Source organism: Peromyscus eremicus, chromosome 14 (assembly GCF_949786415.1).
Source record: "Peromyscus eremicus chromosome 14, PerEre_H2_v1, whole genome shotgun sequence".
Lineage (NCBI taxonomy): Eukaryota > Metazoa > Chordata > Mammalia > Rodentia > Cricetidae > Peromyscus > Peromyscus eremicus.
Window position 1 is genome coordinate 48,509,876 of NC_081430.1, and position 21,281 is coordinate 48,531,156.

A 21,281-nucleotide genomic window follows, 5' to 3' on the forward strand; every position below is an offset into this window, starting at 1 on the left:
GTTTCTTCTTGAGGTTAAAATGAAAAGGTCTAAAATTGATTGTGATTATGGCTGCACAACTCTAAATACACTCAAAGCATTGCCTTTGTACTTTAAATGGGTAAACTATATGGTACATGCACTGTATCTCAATTAAACTGTCACCAAAAAGAAAGAGAACTTGACCTGAAAAACTTTTGACAATATATTGCAAACATCATTTTTAAGGGAACCACAGGTCTAGACTTGTTTTCCCCTTTGAGTAGATAGATACTACCTTTGAAACAGGAAAACAAAGTAGGGATAACCAACATTATTTTGTTATTTTGAAAGCATTCTTTCTTGTGGGTTAGGGTAAGGTGGGGCTAGTTTTATTCCTTAAAAATATACTTCTCTGAATGACCTAAAGCTAAGCAAGCACTGAAAAATGTTTGAGTTGACAATTACACTAAGACTCTTTCTGGCATCACAGCCTTAGCTGGTAGGAATATACCAGTAGGCTTGTGCATTGGCTCTTCTCAAAGTTGGCTCTACACTGTATGCTAAATAATAACTCAGCGTGAGTATAAAACCCTTGTATGACATGCCCCAGAGCACAAACACTCACTACTGAGTGACCTAAAGATAATTTGTACATGTGAATGTAAACATGTGTGTGTAGCATGAATTTTAAATAGTCTTAATAAAAACAAACCTGGAGCCAGGTACTCGGGTCAATGCTGGAAGATCAGAGAAACAGAATAAGCCACAGCTTCCTCACCTCACCAATTCCTCAGCTGATCCTATTTCCTCAGACTGGAAGCCTCTGAGTTCTCATCCAAATGGATCTCAGCTGAACTGCTGCTAAAAGCCTAAAAGCTTAACCAACCTAGTTCCTGGTCTTCACACCTTATATACCTTTCTGCTTTCTGCCCTCACTTCCTGGGATTAAAGGCTCACTTCTTGGGATTAAAGGCGTGAGTCACCATGCCTGGCTGTTTCCAGTGTGGTTTTAAACTCACAGAGATCTGGATGGATCTCTGCCTCCCAAGTGATAGGATTAAAGGCATGTGTGCCACCATTTTCTAGCCTCTATATCTAGTGGCTGTTCTGTTCTCTGACCCCAGATAAATTGATTAGGGTGCACGATATATTGGGGAATACAATATCACCACATGTGTGAGGCTAGGGTAAGGGGAACAATTATGGAAACCCAGATTTCTCTACTGCTGGAAAGTTGGCAGTTGCCACTTCCTACCAGAGCTGAAAAATCTAAAAAGGCGGCTTCACAGTTCCTTAAACTGTGAAGCTAAACTTTAAAGAGAAAGAAAACTGGTCTTCCTCTGAGACTTTGCTTCTCCTTCCATGGAAGTGCCCATGGCCTGCTAAGGACAGAAATGAGTTCAGAATTTCTTCAATAGGACTTGAGATAGGAGAATGAGAATAACCAGTTCTCACAGCTGTTGTAACTGCAGAGCAGGGCATTCCAGGGCCAGGATGTGTACAAAGTGACAAGATCAGCTACAAGACTGGCAGGGCCCAGTGCAAATGTATGTGGCTTTGTATGTGAATGAACTTGAGAAGGGTGACAGCAGAGCATTACACTGTACACAGGCTTTTCTGAGTATAGGGATCTGTAGAACCACACAGATGCCATGCCTGCAAGACCAGCCTGACTTCTGAACAACAGGAACTGAGATAGAGAATTTTCAAAGATACAGGAAAGAATATAGGAAAAAAACAAAACAAAACAAAACAAAAACCAAGATCACCCAGAGACTATCATGTAACCATTTGGGGACATATTCCAGATTTTTTTTCCATGCTAATACATGTAGACATTTATTAATATAATTGTTTCTATTGTATAATTATATAGCGTATATTCTCCTCTATGGCTGTTTTTTTAATTTATGACTTGGAAAAGCTTTCTAAAATGTTAATGAATACAGATCATTTCAATCTTACATAGATGATAGGACATAAATAGAACCATACTTCAATTAGCCAGACTCTTAAGTGTTGGGTTAATGACAGATCCTGACTTGTTCATTATTACAATGATATGCCCTGAATTACAACAGCCTTAAGAGAAAACTAAATAAATCAATCAATATAAATCACTTCATAAGGTGCTTGGCATATAATAAGCTCTCTACATGCTAGTGACTTCTGAAAACCAATACTGTATCTAAGTAAAGACATACTAATTTACATTCCCAACATTAGATTTAAAAAGGCTTTTGTTGTTGGCTTGTTTGTTAGATAAGGTCTTGCTTTATAGCTCAGGCTAACCTTCTTGTTAGTGCTGCCCCTGGCATCTCAAGTTCTAGGACTAAGCCAGGCAAAAAAGATTCTTTAGTTTTCTTATTGGATTCCTCATGCTCTTAAAACTGTCAATGACTTCTGCATGAAGATTATCAACCCTATGTCACAGAATAGTAAGCACTCTTTGTTCTTAAAAGGGGGCGGGGATAACCTGAGATTTACCTCCAGTTCCTAGGACCTTCAGCAGCTCAAAATTTTCAATTCCCACCTTCTCTGCATGTCCTGTTAAGTTGGCTAAAGAGAAAGAAAAAAGAAAGAAAAAAATTAAAGGGGTCAGCAACAGGAGGACTCTAGGGACTTTTGGGGGTATTAGCAAAGTTTTATTTCTTAATCTTGTATAGTTATATTTTATATCTTAAGTATAATAAAATTTTTCTTAAAAATTTAGTGACTAGATATTTTTACCATAGGTTAAATCAACATAAAGCCTAATAATAAACAAAAGTTATAATACACAGGTAGATTTATAGTGAAAAAACGGACAGATTTACAAGATTTCATTTCTGTAACCAAAATGACATGCCTAACTACCATACTAGATTCTGGGCTATGTTCTAGTTCCATTTGTGCCACTAAAAATGTAACATGAGTTAGTGTGCACTAGTTATGCATACACACTGTCTCAGTTCCCCATCTGAAGTGAGAGCACTGGTTTAGACAACTAAGATCCCTGTCAGCTCTAAAACTCTAGGGGTGTGTTTAAATACACACATTCCCCAAAACATATTCTGTCCTAAATAAGCAAAAGAAGAATATGTTATAAGTGAGCATTTTGCACAGTATTCTCCATTAAGTTCTGGTCCTACCCGATTACATGCTGTTTGGAGAAAAGTGGGGAACAGGGTACTCTGGTGGAAAAAAATCTGAAAATGGTTGGCTTTAGCAAAGTTAAATGGCTTCTTTACCACAGGACCTCACAGATTCTGCACTATAAATCTTCAAGGCTAAGGTATTGCATTCTTAAAATTTATTTAACAAATTGCTCTTAATAATAATGCCTATGAATATTATGTGAACTAGCTTTCTGTAGAAGTCGTCAAGAAATGCTTAATCCAACTACAAGTTCTACCACTTAAATGCTGGGTACTCTTGAACAGATTAGCTCTCTGTGTGTCAGTTCCCAATAACCTAAGATAGGGACAATTAACAACAACAACAACAACTTTACCCTTATAATATACTGACATCTACAATCTACTTTGAAAGCATTAGGAAGATAAGATGGACTGATGGCTGAATATAAATAGCTATGTCATAAACCAAATATAACAAATATACAATCTAGACAGCAAGTATAAGAGTGTTCAACATACAAATCTTTCAAAATGTCTGTAAAATAACAGAAAGTAGAATAAGGTCTACCCCATGAAGTTGTAATGAAGACTGAAAGAGTCAAATTTTATATAGTACTTGGTGTGTACAAGTTAAGTGTTTACAAATAAATTAAAACTTTGAGACCATAACTTTAAGAAAACTAGACTCAGGTAAGAAATTTTAGAGCTACAAATTTGAGGCTGTGGTGATATTTTGTTTGTGCTCTAACAAATAAAGCTTGTCTGGAGATCAGAGTGCAGAGCTAGCCACTAATTAACCATAGTGGCCAGGCAGTGATGGCACACACCTTTGATCCCAGGACTTGGGAGGCATACGCCTTTAAAACCAGCACTAGGGAGGTGGAGACAGGAAGTGATATAGCTGAGCAGAGAGAGGAATAGAAGGCGGAAGGAGACAGGAGCTCAGCCCCTTTTCAGGCTGAGGAGTCGTGGAGGTAAGAGGTGACTTGGGTTAGCTCTTTTACTTCTCTGATCTTTCAGCATTTACCTCTACATCTGGTTCTGGGTTTTTATTATTAAGACCAATTAGAATTCATGCTACACTAGGCAGTAAGTAATTCCAGTACTTTGTCAAAGTTTAATTAAATTCACATTTTAAATTAAGTTTTTAATTATTTTAATTTAAAAAATTTAAGGGAGCAGTAAGTCTTAAGAAGGTCAGTGGATCTAACCAGCTCACTATGACCAAGGTTTTTGTTTGGGGTACGTGGTGATTTGGAAAAAAAAATGGCCGCATAGAGCCATATATTTGCACAATTAGTACCCTAGCTGATTAACTATTTGGAAAGGATTAGGAGGCATGACCTAGCTAGAGGAAGTGTGCAGCTAGGGGAGGGCTCTGAGGCTTTTTTTTTTTCTCTGTATATTTCTTTTTTTTAAATATATATTTTTATTTTATAATTAATTTAATTTTACATATCAGCCACAGATTCCCCTGTCCTCCCTCCTCCCACCCAGCCTTCCCCCCTAATCCACCCCCCATTCCCACCTCCTCCAAGGCAAGGTCTCCCCTGGGGATTCAGCCTAGCCTGGTACATTCAGTTGAGGGAGGTCCAGTCCCCTCCTCCCTGCACCAAGGCTGAGCAAGGTGTCTCAGCATAGGCCCTAGGTTCCAAAAAGCCAGCTCATGCACCAAGGACAGGTCCCAGTCCCACTGCCTGGGGGCCTCCTAAACAGTTCAAGCTCATCAACTGTCTCACTTATCCAGAGGGCCTGGGCCAGTTCCATGGGGGCTCCTCAGCTATTGGTTCACAGTTCATGTGTTTCCGCTAGTTTGGCTATTTGTCCCTGTGCTTTTTCCAATCATGGTCTCGATATCTCTTGTTCATATAATCCCTCTTCTCTCTTGCTGGTTGGACTCCTGGAGTTCCACCTGGGGTTTGGCCGAGAATCTCTGCATCTGAGGCTTTAAAAGTCCACACCAGACCTAATGTCTGTCTGTCTGTCTGTCTGTCTGTCTCTCTCTCTTTGCCTGCAGATCAGGATGTAAAACTCTCAGCCACTGGTACCATGCTTACCTGCTTCCTGCCATGATGATAATGCACTAACCCTCTAAAACTGTAAATAAGCCCCCATTTAAATGCTTTTTTTTTTTTAAAGAGTTGCCTTGGTCATGGTGTTTTTTTCACAACACTAAGACAGGGAACAGGATTAAAGAAAAGCAAAGAGTAAATATTGTATTACACGGATTCTGAAGCAAACGCATAAACATGTGAATCTAAATAGTTCTTACTTCTGTGCTATTGTTTTGTCAGTACAATTAAAGCCTTTGAACATGAAGATCTAAAAATAAACTGTTTTTTAATTAAATTGTTAGCCTCAAGAACAAGAGCTCAAACCTCCAAATAAAAATACTAACATTATTAGAATAAGACTTAAAATATTTACAGATTTTATTTCACCTCAAAGGTGAAATAAACACTGCCAACTATATAACTGTCTTCTACATTTGTGAGACAGTCATAGACTTATTAAAGTGCTAATCCTGTTGCTCAGATGATGAGCTTCAGGCCTGGGACCACAGTACCAGAGCCAGTACTGCTGAAGCAGTTAGAACTGCCCATTGTCTTTTTTCACACCACAAAGGAGGTGGCACTTTATTATGGTTGTGAGACAGCAGCCTTTGTTCCTTCTCCAATTCAAATTATGCCTCCACTAGACTTCCTTTCTAGTTTTCCCCACATGTAAGAGGGCTTAGAAACCCACACATGAATCCAAAATTCTGAAAGAAAACTCAAAATCACATTTTTTTCAATACATGAATGAGGGAGCACATTAGTAGGAGCAGGCAGTTACTACATTCAAAAGATCAGCTCCTACAAGGGTCTTTTTTTTTTTTTTAAGACGTTTATTAGTTATTTATTGACAGGTGGGTGTTCTGATGCACATGTGACAATCAGAGCACATCTTCTGGTGTCAGGTCTCTCCTGTGGATCCCAGTGGCCAAACTCAGACCGTCAGTCTCTGCAGAAAGCACCTTTACCTCTTGACCCATCTCACCTCCCCTTTGAGTTTTGGACTCCAATTTCCAGCATGGTCTGACTTCTTAGGGAAGACAGACTAGTCTCCTGCTCTTCTCCTTCAGTGTCTAGAACAGTTAACAAAGTAGATGTGGTTGTCTTAAAGCTGTGTTTTGACCATTTTGTTTGTTTGTTTGTCTGACAAGAGACTGTAACAGAATGAATATATTCACAATACACTATGTACATCTATAACATGGTCAAAAGTTAAGTAAGAAGTAATTTCTAAAAAGAGACAGAAAAGAACATGCTTCCCTTCTTGCTTTGCTTTCTGCCATGTGAGAATACTCCTTACTCTCACTGACATGACAGAAATGTCGGGACTGAAGCTGACAATGTCTGATCCTGGGCATTTCAGCCTCCAGAACGGAGTCATGACTATTTACGGAGTTTTGTTTGAGAGTATTTTTTGGTTTTAGATAAAGTCTCACTCCGTAGCTCAGGCTGGCCTGAAACTGTGTAACTCAGACTAGCTTCAAATTTGCAGCAATTCTGTCTGGGCCTCTCGGGTGCTGTAAGTACAGGTGTGAGCCACCCTTCTCCACTTGTATGTTGGTTTCACCACTCAGTCGATGGTATTTTTATTATGAGTCTGAATAAGACAACTGGAGTCCACTAACTAATCTGCTCTCCCTTCTAACATTCTAAGTCACATGTCTAAACATGCTAGATTAGATGGAGTTAATAGGGAAAGAGAAAGCTCACTTGAGCTGTAAGCCTAAACTTCCTACAGAGGTTATATAATAGCTCTGTACTGACATGCTGGAAGTACACACGGCTATTACTAAGGTGGTATTCTGATTCCCAGGAGCTACTGTCGTTCTGCGCAGATAGGTCCTTTGTGGCTGCTGAGGATTAAAAGAGCAGACTAGAAGATCAGAGTTCAGGCATTTCTGGTTCTAACAGCAAAATGACACCAAACCACAGCATGAGCCTAAACCCTGAAAGAGTTAACTCCTTCCCCCACAAACAACACCTTATGAGAACTCTTCACAAATTAAAACAAAACAGCAGTCTGAGCTTATGAGCTGTTCAGAGCTGTCATCTATCCTGGTGCCCATACGAGGCAAACAGTTAAATATATTAGTAATGCTGGATTAAAATAATATTTTGGATCTTCTAAGGTCTCCTACAAGCGTGTCTCTATTGCTAATTAACTGAATCAGCGGCAGAAGGATCTCTGGGAGTTCAAGTCCAGCCTAGTCCACAAAATGAATTCCAGTCCAGCTGAGGATACTCAATGAGAGCCTGCCTAAAAAAATTTAATTGAAAATCCCTACAATATAGTCTGATCACAGTTTCCCTTCCTCCATCTCTTCCTAGATCTCACCCCTCACCCCCATCAATGTCTGGCTTGAACCTGTGTTGGTCCTGTGCATGTGGCCATAGTCTCTGTAAGTTCCTATATGTGGCAGTCCTATATCCTGTTTCCTTGATGTCTTCCATCCCATCTGGCTCTTGCACACTTTCTGCCTCTTCTTCCACATAGCTCCCTGCAGTTATAGATTCTTTTTGCAGTAATACATTACTGAGCTTAATCTAAATGATTATTTAGGAAAAGAAAGGTGTAAACAATTTTAATGCTTTCACAAAATAAGTCTAACCAAATATTTTTCTCATTACAACATGCTGAAAATCCTTCACTTCTTGATTAGTGTTCTTTAAATGTATGCTCTTTGGTTCAGTAATCACTTTTGAAACTGAATTTAACTAATCTCTTCATAAGCACATCAAATTATGTTTTTTTAAATGTCAAAACTCTAATGAATACTAAAGTGATTCACTTTAAAAAGTTTGATTTATTAACAATTCTTAAAGAAAAAAAAATCTTACATTACATAATAGATTTAAAAGAATTAGTTCCTTAGCAGGGCGTAGTATGTGTCTGTAGTCCCAAGCACTAGGAAGGTGAGGTAGGAGGATTGCAACTTTGAAACTGGCCTGGCCTGCAAACAAATCCTGTCTCCAAGGGAGAGAAAGGGGGAAAGAGAGAAAAGTAGTTCCTTACATCATAATTGAATTCTCTTAGCCCAGTCTATATTTAATAAATATATTCTAATACAGCCACACGCAGTTTGGGAAGTGTGACTGGCCTGTCTTTTTAGTCTTTATTGTGGTAAAATCCATGCAACAGTCATTTTAAGCGCACCAGTCACTGTTATTATATGCATTATGTTGTTGTACAGCTGTCACTACCTGTGTAACTTCCATCTTGTGAAACTGAAACCCCTAAGATCAATTAAGCAGCTACTCCTCAAACCCTCTTGCCCCTGACAACCAATACTGTACTTTCTCTGTCTATGATTTTGGCTACTCCATGTGTCTTTATTTAAGTGGAACACACCTTACTGCAGCTAGCTTACTTCACTAAGCATGAAGTCCTTAAATTTCATCCATGTTAAAGCATGTATCAAATTTTTCTTCCTTTATAAAACTAAATAGCATGTCACTATATTCTACATCTGCTTATACAGTCACTGTGGGAGAATATTATTTTAGGGTGTGTTACTTTTATGTTGCATTTGTTTAACTGTGTGAAGCTGAGTTACTGTGCCTGTCTAAAACACATAATGGTCTAATAAAGAACTGAATGGCCAATAGCAAGGCAGGAGAAAAGATAGGTGGGGCTGGCAGGAAGAGAAAATATATAGAAGGAGAAACTGATAGAAGTAGTAGTCAGAGAAAGAGGAGTACTCCAAAGGTCAAGTCACCCAGCCATACAACCATCATCAGAGTAAGAAAGAAAGGTTTACAGAAATAAAGAAGGATAAAAACCCATAGGCAAAAGATAGACAGTTTAATTTAAAGTTAAGAAAAGTTGGCAAGAAACAAGGCAAGCTAAGGCTGGGCACTCATAATTAAGAATAAGTCTCCATGTGTGATTTATTTGGGAGCTGAGTGGCAGGGTCCCAGAGAGACAAAGAGTAAGAAAAAAACAACATTTTGGTGTACCAATGTGGCACTCGAATTTCCATTGTGCCTGAGAAAGCTTTTTTTTTTTTAAAAAAAAAAAAAAAAAAAGAGGATATGGCTCCTGAAAGAGTTTCTGCCTGCTGGCAAGCCCTTGAGCAGTCAGTACATTAAATGGGGATAAAACTCTAAATAAAAATGCCTGCCACAGCGCAAGCATCGGCATTCTAGAGCTCTAAGAAGGCTGAATGCAGTTCCTAGTCAGACAAAACTCTGACCAGCTGAGTTTTACCCTTGGTTTTCAAGACCCAAGAAGCGGGCAGAGTCAGCTGAAAGGAGGATCCAGGTGTAGGTTAGCAGTTTAAAGGTTTGCTCATACAGTCAAAAAAGGCTGAAGATACGCAATAAAAGAGGTCCAGACAGAAAAAACTCTAAACAGGTTACAACAGGTTACAGTGTATTTAACAATGTGTGTAGGTTTAAGAGAAAAAGGTATAGTCATAGAAAGAAAGAAATAGTTTAAAAATAATAATAAAGTCTTTAAAGAGAGAGAAAAAGTAATATAAGAGAAAAAGCCACGTAAGATGGGAAATACACAGGGAGTCTAGATCCTGTACGTTATTGTGCTGATTTTGAATTTTTTGAATGTTGCTGAGCAAAGGACAGCTGCAAAGAGACCTGGAATTGAAAGAGGGACTGTTGAAATAAATCCACCTATACACTTTAGGAATGCCTTAACTTTTAAAAAGTCAAAAAATATATTTGTCAAATGGAAATAAAAAATACTTTGGAGTTTTGTTCCCACAGGAGATAAGAGGCTATGGATTCCTTCAGGGTTAATATGGATCAGGTTTGATCAGGTGAGACCTCCTGAATCTTGAAAGGTGATATCTATCAGCAAAGATTACTGCTGGTCTTCCCAGGACTTGGCCATTATCTGAAATTTTCTCTCTGGGACCCTAAAGATACTTCATCCACAGACAGCAGGAAGCAGTTTGGAGAACACAATGTCCACATTCCCAAGAGGGGTGTGGGAGGCTTTTGATTATTAGATATCTGTTATCATTTAGGGGAAGATAGTATATTGATACAAATTTAAAGTTATTTTTATTACACTGTATAGATGTTTCTACTCTTGTTTAAAGGATTTTTGTATATCAATAAAAATGTAAGATTATTTTTGTTACAACATATTGTATATATGTTTCTATTCTTGTTTAAGGTATTGTACCTATGAAGTTTATTTAAAAATATAAGGTAAAATTCCAGTTTTTGAAAGCTGTTTTTATAAACTATGTAGGATAATCAGGAAACAGGTTAGTGGTTAGTCATTTATAACAATCAATATTATAAATAAGTCAGGTATGCTTTCCAGATCATATAGAGATATATTTAGATAGATAAATGGTTTTCAAATACTTCAAAGACCTATAGATTATGGCATTTAAAATGTTTGGTTAAAAATTTTTCAAGACAATGAGACACATCTGCTCCTGGCGGCACCAATTTACTTCAGAGAAAATGATGGGCATTGAAGAAACTCTTTATGGAGTTGGCTTTCATTGTAGTAAGGTTAGCCACTGGGCAAAGAAACTGTTCTTGCCTTTGACTGCTGACAATGTGCTGTGCAGACTGGACATGCAGGACACACTGGAAAAAGACTATTGAACTTTGCCAAAACAAGGCATAACAGTACTTCCAAATTCCTGCTTCACAGAAGAGTCTGCCAGATATTCTGCAGGATACACAGGAAAGTGACTGCTGAACTCTGCCAACAAGGCAGGACAGTCCTTCAAAATTCCTGCTTTATAAAAGAGTCTGCCAGGCCTGTAGGATGAAGATGGATGCCCAATGTTGCAGAGGAACTTTGGTTCACTGTCCAGGCAGATGTCTCTGTTGTTAGATAATATTACATTCTTCTGGTTCTTTGATGGAGTTGAAGACTAGATAGTTATAGTTGTAGTTTTCCTCAGTTATGATAGAAAGTAAGTTAGGTGTAAAACTTTGGATTCACTAAGATAAGATAGATAATACATTATTTTCTCTGAATATGATAACTACAAATGGACAGAATATTGTAAATTCTTACTTGATAACTGTTTTTGTTGTATATAGTTTTACTATGTTAAAGTTAAAACTTTTCATTTTTATTTAGACAAAAAGGGGGAAATGTTGTAGAATATTATTTTAAGGTGTGTTACTTTTGTTTATGTTGCATTTGTTTAACTCTGTGAAGCTGTGTTACTTTGCCTGTCTAAAACATCTGATAGTTTAATAAAGAACTGAACAGTTGATAGTTTAATAAAGAACTGAACAGCCAAAAGCAAGGCAGGAGAAAGGATAGGTGGGGCTGGCAGACAGAGAAAATATATAGAAGGAGAAATCTGGGAAAGAAGAAGTAGCCAGAGAAGGAGGAGGACTCCAGAGGCCAGCCACACAGCTACACAGCAAGCACAGAATAAGAGTAAGATTTACAGAAGAAAGAAAAGGAAAATCCAGAGGCAAAAGGCAGACAGGATACATTAAGGAAAGTTGGCAAGAAACAAGCCAAGCTAAGGCCAAACATTTATAATTAAGAATAAGCCTCTGTGTCTGATTTATTTGGGAGCTGGGTGGCAGGGCCCCCTAAAAGAAACCAAAAACAATTCATCTGTCAATGAACGTGTGTGTTACTTTTATATTTTTAGCTATGTATATGGAGACTGCTTTTAATTCTTACACAGACTAAAATCTTAGAGGAAGTGGACGTGCTAATGGTAATTCTATTTTTAATTTTTTGAGGAATTTCCACATTATTTTTCATCAAGGCTGGTATGTACCTTTGAAATTCCTACCAACTACACAAGGTCAGTTCCCCATGACTAACCGAACTTGCTATCTCCAATAGCATCTTGATAGTTATAAGATCAGAATTGATGTAATTTAAAAAACACTAATTCTTAAAATTTTTCTCCCCATATTTAAATAATTTTTATTGTAAAATTATCCACGATCAATGTTTAACCAACAAACAAACAAACAAAAAACAAAAAAAAAAAAAACCACAGGTAACATTAGGTAGGTCTAAAGTAGACCTTGAAGGCTGAGAGATGGCTCAGCAGTAAAGAACATGCACTGCTTTTAAAGAGGACCAGAGTTTGGTTCCCAGCACCTATAACCAGTGGTTGGGAGCTCACAACCACCCATTAACTCCAGCTCCAGGAGATCTGACACTCTTCTCTGGTCTCCTCAGGCACATGGCATACACACACACAAACAAACGCTAATACACAAAAATAAATCTAAAAGTTAAAAAAATTAAGTAGATCTTTAAAATATGTCATAACCCTATACCCCAAAAATAACTATCACTGATTTTTACCATATTCTTCACGACATATTTCAGCCACAAATCTATGACTGATGAATAATTTCTTAATCCAACTTTGTAGACATTTCAATTATCAAATATAATTTACAATACATATTACCTATAATCTTCTTTAATATTTTTATTTTATAATTAACTTAATTTCACATATCAGCCACAGATTCCCCCGTCCTCTCTCCTCCTACCCCCCAATTACCTATAATCTTTTTCTTAAGCTGTAAACATTTAATTCAGAACTACCCACTCTCATGGAGAAAAACAATCAGTAAAAATACATTTTTCATTCTGTTGCCACAGTTTCTGTTAAGCACATGTAATCAAATGTGCTAAAATCATTTGATTACTTCCATTTGATTACATTCACTTATGTTAAAGCTAAGAAGAGGCTTAACTTTTTTAAATGTGCTTTTGCTAATTCAAATTAAAGTAGAAATAAGAATAATGTTTCTGAAGTCATTTCAAATGTTTCATGCTATATGACTGAGGTACTCAATTTAATGAGTTAATCCTTATTAAATTTGCATAACTATATGAGAATTATAAATTAATATGCTAATAGACTCTATGACATGTAGAGTATTATTATCACATAAAACTGGTCAGAAAGTTGACATTATTTGTCAACACTGACAATATATGGCCTGTAACACAAATCTTAAAAGGTTTTATTAATAAAAACACTCAGGAGGCAGATATTGGGGTGAATGCTGAAAAGATCAGAGAAGTAGAACAAGGCACAGCTAACCTCACCTTGCCAACTTCTCAGCCGATCCTGTTTCCTCAGACTGGAAGCCTCTGAGTCCTCATCCCAATGGATCTCAGCTGAATTGCTGCTAAAAGCCTAAAAGCTTAAAAGCCTAAAAAGCCTCTAGTTCCTGGTCCTCAGCCTTATATACCTTTCTGCTTCCTGACATCACTTCCTGGGATTAAAGGCATGTGTCTTTCCCAAGCAAGACATGAGATCTCAAGTGCTGTGATTAAAGGTGTGTGTCACCATGCCTAGCTGTTTCCAGTATGGCCTTGAACTCACTCTCTGCCTCTGGAATGCTAGGATTGAAGGCATGTGCTACTATTGCCTAATCTCTATGTTGAACATAGTGGCTGTTCTGTTCTCTGACCCCCAGATAAGTTTATTGGGGTGCACAATATATCAACCACAATGGCCTTCATCTACTCATTTTAGGAAAGTTCACAAATTCCTAGTGGGTAGGGGTGGGTCTGAAGGGGTACAGTTCAGTGGTAGACTATTTGTTTAACATGCACTGAGGTCCTGGATTCAACCCTCTGCACCACAAAAGAGGTTGGGGAAAGGCTGAGGAATTATAGGTGAGAAAGATACCAGAATAAAGTACCTAGGCAGAAGTAATTATTTCCCTAATAGATGATGATGAGGGCTGTTTTAATTAGCTATATTATATGGAAACTTTTATAATATAAAAAAGGGCACCTGAGACTAGCTGATTCAATACCTAGAAAGTCCAACTAATTGGTTTTAATTAAATCTGTAAGTAACAATAGCTTTTAACATGATGCAAATATGCTTGAGAAAAAATTACTCTGGCAATAGTATACTGTGGAGCTAGAAGCAAAGAAAAACTCAATGCTGAACGATGGTGAGGTTACTGAAATAAACTATAGATAGTCAAGTAAGAGTCTGGCCTGAATACAAACTAGAAAGAAGAGGAAAGACTGAATCCAAGAATCACTGTAGTGTTCAGTTCCAACACAACACCTGCCTTAGATAATAAGACTACAAAAAGCAAACATGTGATCACCACTTCCAAAGATTCACTGAAATCCTGTGGTGGGACCGCAAACAGGTACAGCCACAATGGAAATCAGTGTGGAGAGGTCTCAAAAACGCTAGAAGAGCATCTAACATAACCCAGCTATCCCACTCCTTGGCATACACCTAAGGGACTTGATATTCTTCTACAGAGTTACTTGATCATCCGTTTTCCTCTACTGGCTTCTGCTATGGGCTGAATATTTGTATCCCTTTGAAAAACTTAATGTGGAAAGCTAATCCCAAATGTGATGGTTCTCTCGAGAAGTGATTAGGGCTCTACCCTCATAAGTGAGATAATTATCCTTATACAAGAGCTTGAAAGAACATATATAAGGACATAGCAGGAGTGGCTACCTACGATATAGCGCTCTTACTAGACACCTATTCTACCTTGGACTTCTGGAAGTGTAAGAAACAAATTTATATTGTTATACTGTCTACAAATGACTAATTAAGCTATTTGTTATAGCCCAAAAGATTTACATGGTCCCACAGCAAAGTACAAGAAATAGAAGTCTTGTATTCGAATGGCAGTGTTACTGGCAGAACAAGGAATAAAAAAGGAAGTCCTGGAGTTTCAATATTGGTTCTAAAATGATGGCAGAACATCTCAAAGGGCCATTGTGTTTGTTCTAGATGAGGAACTAAAGTCTATGCAAACATCTGAACAAAGTTGTAAAGACAGGGCTATGGCTAAAACTTAAATATAAGAGAAACCTTTAAAAGACAAGAACACACACACACACACACACACACACACACACACACACACACACACACACCACACACACAAAACCATGATCATTACCTGGAGTTATGAGGCAAGAAGAAAGAGACAGAAACAAAACAAAACAAACAAAAAACAAACCAGTTACAAAACTAGCTACCACCTGAACCTAAGCAAAAATAGAGAACATCAATAAAAGAGAAGTGCTGATGAAGTCAAAGGCAGCAGGATGGGACAAATGAGTGAAGACTGAGACATCCTAACTCAGGGTGATGATGAAGTCAAAGGCAGCAGGATGGGACAAATGAGTGAAGACTGAGACATCCTAACTCAGGGTGATTTTTTTTCTTTTTTTAGGATTCTTAATAGAAGGATTCTTGAGCAGTCCCTAGGCAGGGGTCCCGAAATATCTACAAATGGAGATATCCAAATGAGCAGAAGAAAGCCAGTGAGCTGGGCATGCATTCACTTCTCTCTGCTCTAGACCAGATGTGATAGGATTAGCTGTTTCAAGTTCCTAACTTGACTTCCCCACAATGACAGACTGTAACTCTGAACTGTACACAGAAATAAACCCCTTTCTCCCTTAAGTGGCTTTCTGTCAACACAATGAAAATGAAACTAGAATACAGTAAGAACAAATGCGGACTCTTCCATGATACAAGCAGTTCAATGTTGTCAAACTGCCACTAGATAGTTCCTTATCACTCTGAATAATGTTGCTATATTAGGCTTCAGTGTTAGTCTCTGCTGTAAGCAGATTGCATACTTGGCATCAGCTGTAGCCAGATTGGCCTCCATGAGTAAAAATCCAGAGCCCATGTATGATCTCCATCCTTTTTTGTCATAGCCATTTTGTTCATTAGTCTCTTGAGCCACTACAGAGAGACAAGACAAAGAGCTAATTAGTGTCTAAAGAGCACATTATTGTACTCCTGATTATTATATCCTTTTCTGTTCAGATCAAATTTTTGGTGGGCACTGATACATGACACAAATATCATCATGGTTTTTCTCATTTAAAAAGTTCTAACCAAGGTCCCTGGCACTTTGGGAGCCACTGGTTACTGTTCCAACATGGCCAAGCCCAAGAACCACACCACACACAACCAATCCCGAAAATGGCACAGAAATGGTATCAAGAAATGATCACAAAGATAGGAATCTCTTGAGGAGGTGGACCCCAAGTTCCTGAGGAACATGTGCTTTGCCAAGAAGCACACCAAGAAAGGCCTGAAGAAGATGCAGGCCAACAACCATCAAGGCCCTTGTGAAGGCCAAGGCGGTTAAGCCCAAGATGCCAAAGGGCCCCAGCCACAAGCTCAGTCGTCTTGCTTTCATCGCTCACCCCAAGCTCAGGAAGCGGATTAGAAGCTACATGGCCAAGGGTTATAGGCTCTGCCAACCAAAGCCCAAGGCTCAAACCAAGGCAGAGGCCTCAGCTCCAGCTCAGGCTCCCAAAGGTGCCCAGGCCCCTGTGAAGGCCCCATAGAAAAGGTTTCTGTCTGCCAGACAGATGGACTGGTGTGACACACCTACACACTATTTGCAGATGATCAGGACCCCATGCTGTTTTTACAAATAAACTTGAGGCAGGATCTGTTTAAAAAAAAAAAAAAAAGAAGAGGAGGAGGAGGAGGAGGAGGAGGAGGAGGAGGAGGAAGTTCTAACCATTTTCTAATGGTGTTCCATCTAACCTGACTAACTAGCCAGAATAACGGCTATATAGTCCACAAGTTAGTGTAGCATCACCCGTCTGATCATTACTCCCTCTGAGCAAATAAACATCCATTTACACTGCTCAAGAGTCCCCCACTTCTAAGAGTCCCCTTCACTACTGCTCCCAAGGGATGTCTTGGAAAGAAATGGTAAAGCTGCAAATGCCCAGTCTGATGTGGTACCTTGTCTCATGCAAAAACATTACAAGCCATACCTAAGTTTTCTATTCCTCTGTCAACTAACCATAAGGGACTCTCCATAAGACCACAGGTATAGGCAGGGAGCAGTATAGCAGGAATGAGAAATATGGACGTTTAGGCCACTTCATGTAACTTTACCTTCAAAACCTGCTTGGCTCAATATACAACTCCCATTTCATAACAGAATGCAGCTTTCCCTTTGTGAAGCCTATCAATTTAAGTGTTACTCTCACCTAACAAGTCTCAAAGACATACCCAGAGTAGTGCTTGACCACTATCTGGGTATTCTAGATCCAAAAAGTAATATAGTATTAAATATTAATCTGTGTATATAAATAAGGAAAGACAAACATGATACAATGTTAAAAATTGGGGGAAACAGTTGGACATGGTGTTACATGCTTGTAATTTCAGCACTTGGAGAAGAACTCCAGGAGAAGTTGGAGTTCAAGGCCAATGTCAGCTTTAAGAACAGTCTGGACTATTTGAGGCATTGTCTCAAAACACCAACAAGCAAATAAATAAAGGTGAATAAATACATGATTCTTTTCTATTATAAATTAATATGCAATATAAATGTGCAATTTATCGAGCTACTTTTGCATCTTTGGAATTTAGTTCTTTTAAGATCATTTTTTTTCATTGACCATTGTATACTATACCTGTATTTACAAACACAAAGACCTGTAACTTAATGCAGGGCAGCACTGTGCTAACATCTTGTAAGAAAATTACAAGCACTGCTTAAGTGGTTTTAGGGTTCATACTGAATCTGAAATAGGAAAATGGGGGTGCCTATGCCTATAGCTTTTTACCAATTCTAAGTTCCTCCCTAGCACTACTTGACTTTTTTCTTTGAAGTTAGAACATAGATTTAGTTGACAGTAAAACTAAGGTAAAAAGGAGGGTACATATTATACATCTAGTTTCTTTTGGCCCTGGTTTTCACAGCATTGGATTATATAATTTGCTGTGAGTTAAAATTAACATTTTAAAGTAGGATTATTGTTAATAAATGAGCTGTCAGTAGCCCTTTCAAAGTTTTAGAGCTGTAAGCACAAATTATTTCAAATTAACATGTGATTCAGGTTGCTACATTTAGTGCCAATAGAAATCAAATTGGCGCTATTACCAGCATGTAGTCTGGAAAATAGCAAAAGGGAAGGGTGTTGATAAAGTATTTTCTCACAATAGAATTGAGTGCAGAGGTGACAACAGAATTGGAATGGAAACATGAGGTTATAACTAAAAAGGAACAAAGAGCTGCTACACTTTCAAATATTCAAACTGAAATCTGATCCTGGGGAACATTACTTGAGACTGTTAAAAACTTATATCTTGCATGAAAGAATTCAAAATATATCAAAAGACATAAAAATAATTTTGGTAGCATTTTAGAAGCTGGAATACATGCCTTATTTGAATGAATTTATCATTTGTTTTTTTTTTTAAAAAAGCTAGTTTTTACTTGCCAAAATATTAAAGTATAACTTCTGTTGTAAATGAAAATCTGAATTTAAAAAGAAATTCTGTATTGAGTGTAAATAGTGTAGCATGAATCTTAAAAGGTCTTATTAGTAAAAACAAACCTGGAGCCAGGTATTGGGGTGAACGCTGAATGATCAGAGAAACAGAACAAGCCACATCCAACCTCACCTTGCCAACTCCTCAGCTGATCTTGTTTCCTCAGAATACTCATCCAAATGGATCTCAGCTGAACTACTGCTAAAAGCTAAAAGCTTAAAAAAAGCTCTAGTTCCTGGTCCTCATGCCTTATATATCTTTCCGCTTCCTGCCATCACTTGCTGGGATTAAAGGGGTGTGTCACCATGCCTGGCTGCTTCCAGTGTAGCTTTGAACTCAGATATCCAGACGGATCTCTGCCTCCCGAATGCTAGGATTAAAGGCGTGTGCTACCACTGCCTAAATCTATGTTTAATCTAGTGGCTGTTCTGTTCTTTGACCTCCAGGTAAGTTTATTGGGGTGCACAATATATCAACCACATTTTCCCCTTTTTGTTTAAAGTAAAAAAAAGTTATAACAAATATAAGAAAAAGTATATAAATAAGTATATATAATATATATAGTCAAGAATTACATTAACAATGTCTAGTCCATTCACATTTGACAGTCAGACAAAAAACTCCATTATATACATTAACAATGTCCAGTCCATTAACATTTGACAAATTCAGACAAAAAATTTCATTTCTTATCCTATTTAAAACAAGTAGTTTTGTGGTGGTATTGTGTTCCCCAAAATATTGTGCACCCTAATAAATTTATCTGGGGTCAGAGAATATTAAACATAGAGGATAGGCAGTGGTAGCACATGCCTTTAATCCTAGCATTCCAGAGGCAGAAATCCCTCTGGATCTCTGTGAATTCAAGGCCACATTGGAAACAGCCAGGCATGGTGACACACGCCTTTAATCCCAAGAAGTGAGCCTTTAATCCCAGGGAGTGATGGCAAAAAACAGAAAGATATATAAGGCGTGAAGACCAGAAACTAGAAGCATTTGGCTGGTTAAGATTTCAGGCTTTGGAGCAGCAGTTCAGCTGAGGTTCATTCTGGATGAGGACTCAGAGGTTTGTCTGAGGAAACAGGATCAGCTGAGGAACTGGCGAGGTGAGGTAGCTGTGGCTTGTTCTGTCTCTCTGATCTTCCCGCATTCACCCCAATAACTGGCCTCAGGTTTGATTTTATTAATAAGACTCTTTAAGATTCGTTCTACATAGTTCCTTTTTAAAAATAGATTCAATAATCTACCTTTTATCTTATGAAAATAGGGCAGACCTGTTCTATATCTATTTTAGATTAAGATTTGAGGCATGACTGTCTGTTATCCTCATACCAAATGGTTAATAATTTATGAGCTAACAACAGAATGCAGTTTTAAAACTAAGGCTCTTGAAAATCTCTACACACTCCTTTTGATTTGCTGTATTATTCCCTAAATTATCTTTTTAAAAATAATTTTGTAAGTATTAAAGTTCAGTCACATTACATAGCCAGGAAATGCAGTAACTAAAGTTGTATCTTAAAATAGGTACAACGTATCAAATAATTTCATTACAGTACATGATTTGCTGCTGATGGGCCATCTTTATTTTGAAATGCTACATACATTTCACATCTTTCTAAGCTTGTAGAGTTTATGTTCACTAAATCTAAACATATGTATAAAGTTGTAAATAAATGATGTGCTATTAAATCATGCTACTAAAGCAAAGCCACAAAAACTTGCAACCTAAAAAATACTTTAATAAATGAAGTTTTTTGTTTTTTTTTTGTTTTTTTTTTGGTTTTTCGAGACAGGGTTTCTCTGTGTAGCTTTGCGCCTCTCCTGGCACTCACTTGGTAGCCCAGGCTGGCCTCGAACTCACAGAGATCCGCCTGGCTCTGCCTCCCAAGTGCTGGGATTAAAGGCGTGCGCCACCACCGCCCGGCTTAAATGAAGTATTTTTAATCCCTAGTATTTTATAAGATCTCAGGATCACTTAAGGATTATCACTGACAGCCTTAATGAACTGAATTAGTGAAGCTAATCAGAAGCCAGGAATGTTAGTAATTCCCAATGTTTTCTTCGTGTGCAGAATTGGTAAGTAACACAGTTAAGGAATTTACTTTTTCTTCTCTTTCCCTTCTTTCAGGAACTTGATGTAGCCTTGTCATTTGAGCATTTACTGTTGTACAGATCAGCACGAAGTGTGCTGTCTTCCACCTTAGTTCTTTCTAGCTGATCTTCCACACTGTAGCTGCTTTCTAAGGTACAACCATCTTATTCTTCTACTTAAAGTCTTCCAGACTCACACACATTCTCTCCCAAGCTGGTTCCTTCCTGGTGTTGTCCTGTGCTTGCTTGCCCCTTGCTCTCCATAACCTGAGTCTGCACTTAGCATACATTCCCAGTCTTTCCATCTTCTCTGTTGTCCTTGTGATTTACTATGTCTCTTCTGACTTTTGGGGTTTTTTTCCTACTCCAATGCCCATCCCTCATTCCCACCCCCGTTCCTCAGCTGCCTGAAATCACCAAACCTTCAAGTGCTTTCTTGTGCTCATGAATATTGTTTACTTGAGACTTTCCTCATGTGTGCACTTTAGACCTGATCATTTGCCCAAGTGTCTCCTATGGACCCAGTGGTGCCTAAGCTCAGGGGGGATCTGCTCTGGTTCTGTGTGCTTAGTACAACACCAGATACAAGTATATATTCAAAATGTCTGCTCAATTAGTAGTCTGTATAAAATTACATACAGAGTACAATGACTACATGAAACCAAGACACAGCCAAGAAAGGAAAACATTACAGCAGAAGGCACTAGAATTCCTTATATAAAGGGAAGTGCACTGGCCTTTCCAATGGCAGGGAGCACCAGTAGTGTGGACATTAGCTGAGGCTGAGATTTGAAGCAGCAGAGGAAAAC

The 21,281-nt window shown here is 38.1% G+C and overlaps 1 protein-coding gene and 1 pseudogene across 1 annotated transcript in view; one reads left to right on the forward strand and one right to left on the reverse strand.

Annotated features, from left to right (window-relative positions):
- Rps6ka5 (ribosomal protein S6 kinase A5) overlaps positions 1–21,281 on the reverse strand; it is a 158,118-nt gene that overhangs the window by 108,461 nt on the left and 28,376 nt on the right. The window contains exon 2 of the mRNA XM_059279256.1: positions 2,449–2,520. Coding sequence (XP_059135239.1) covers positions 2,449–2,520 — 72 coding nt within the window. The remainder of the gene's footprint in view (positions 1–2,448; positions 2,521–21,281) is intronic.
- Positions 16,013–16,522, forward strand: LOC131924046 (large ribosomal subunit protein eL29-like; annotated as a pseudogene).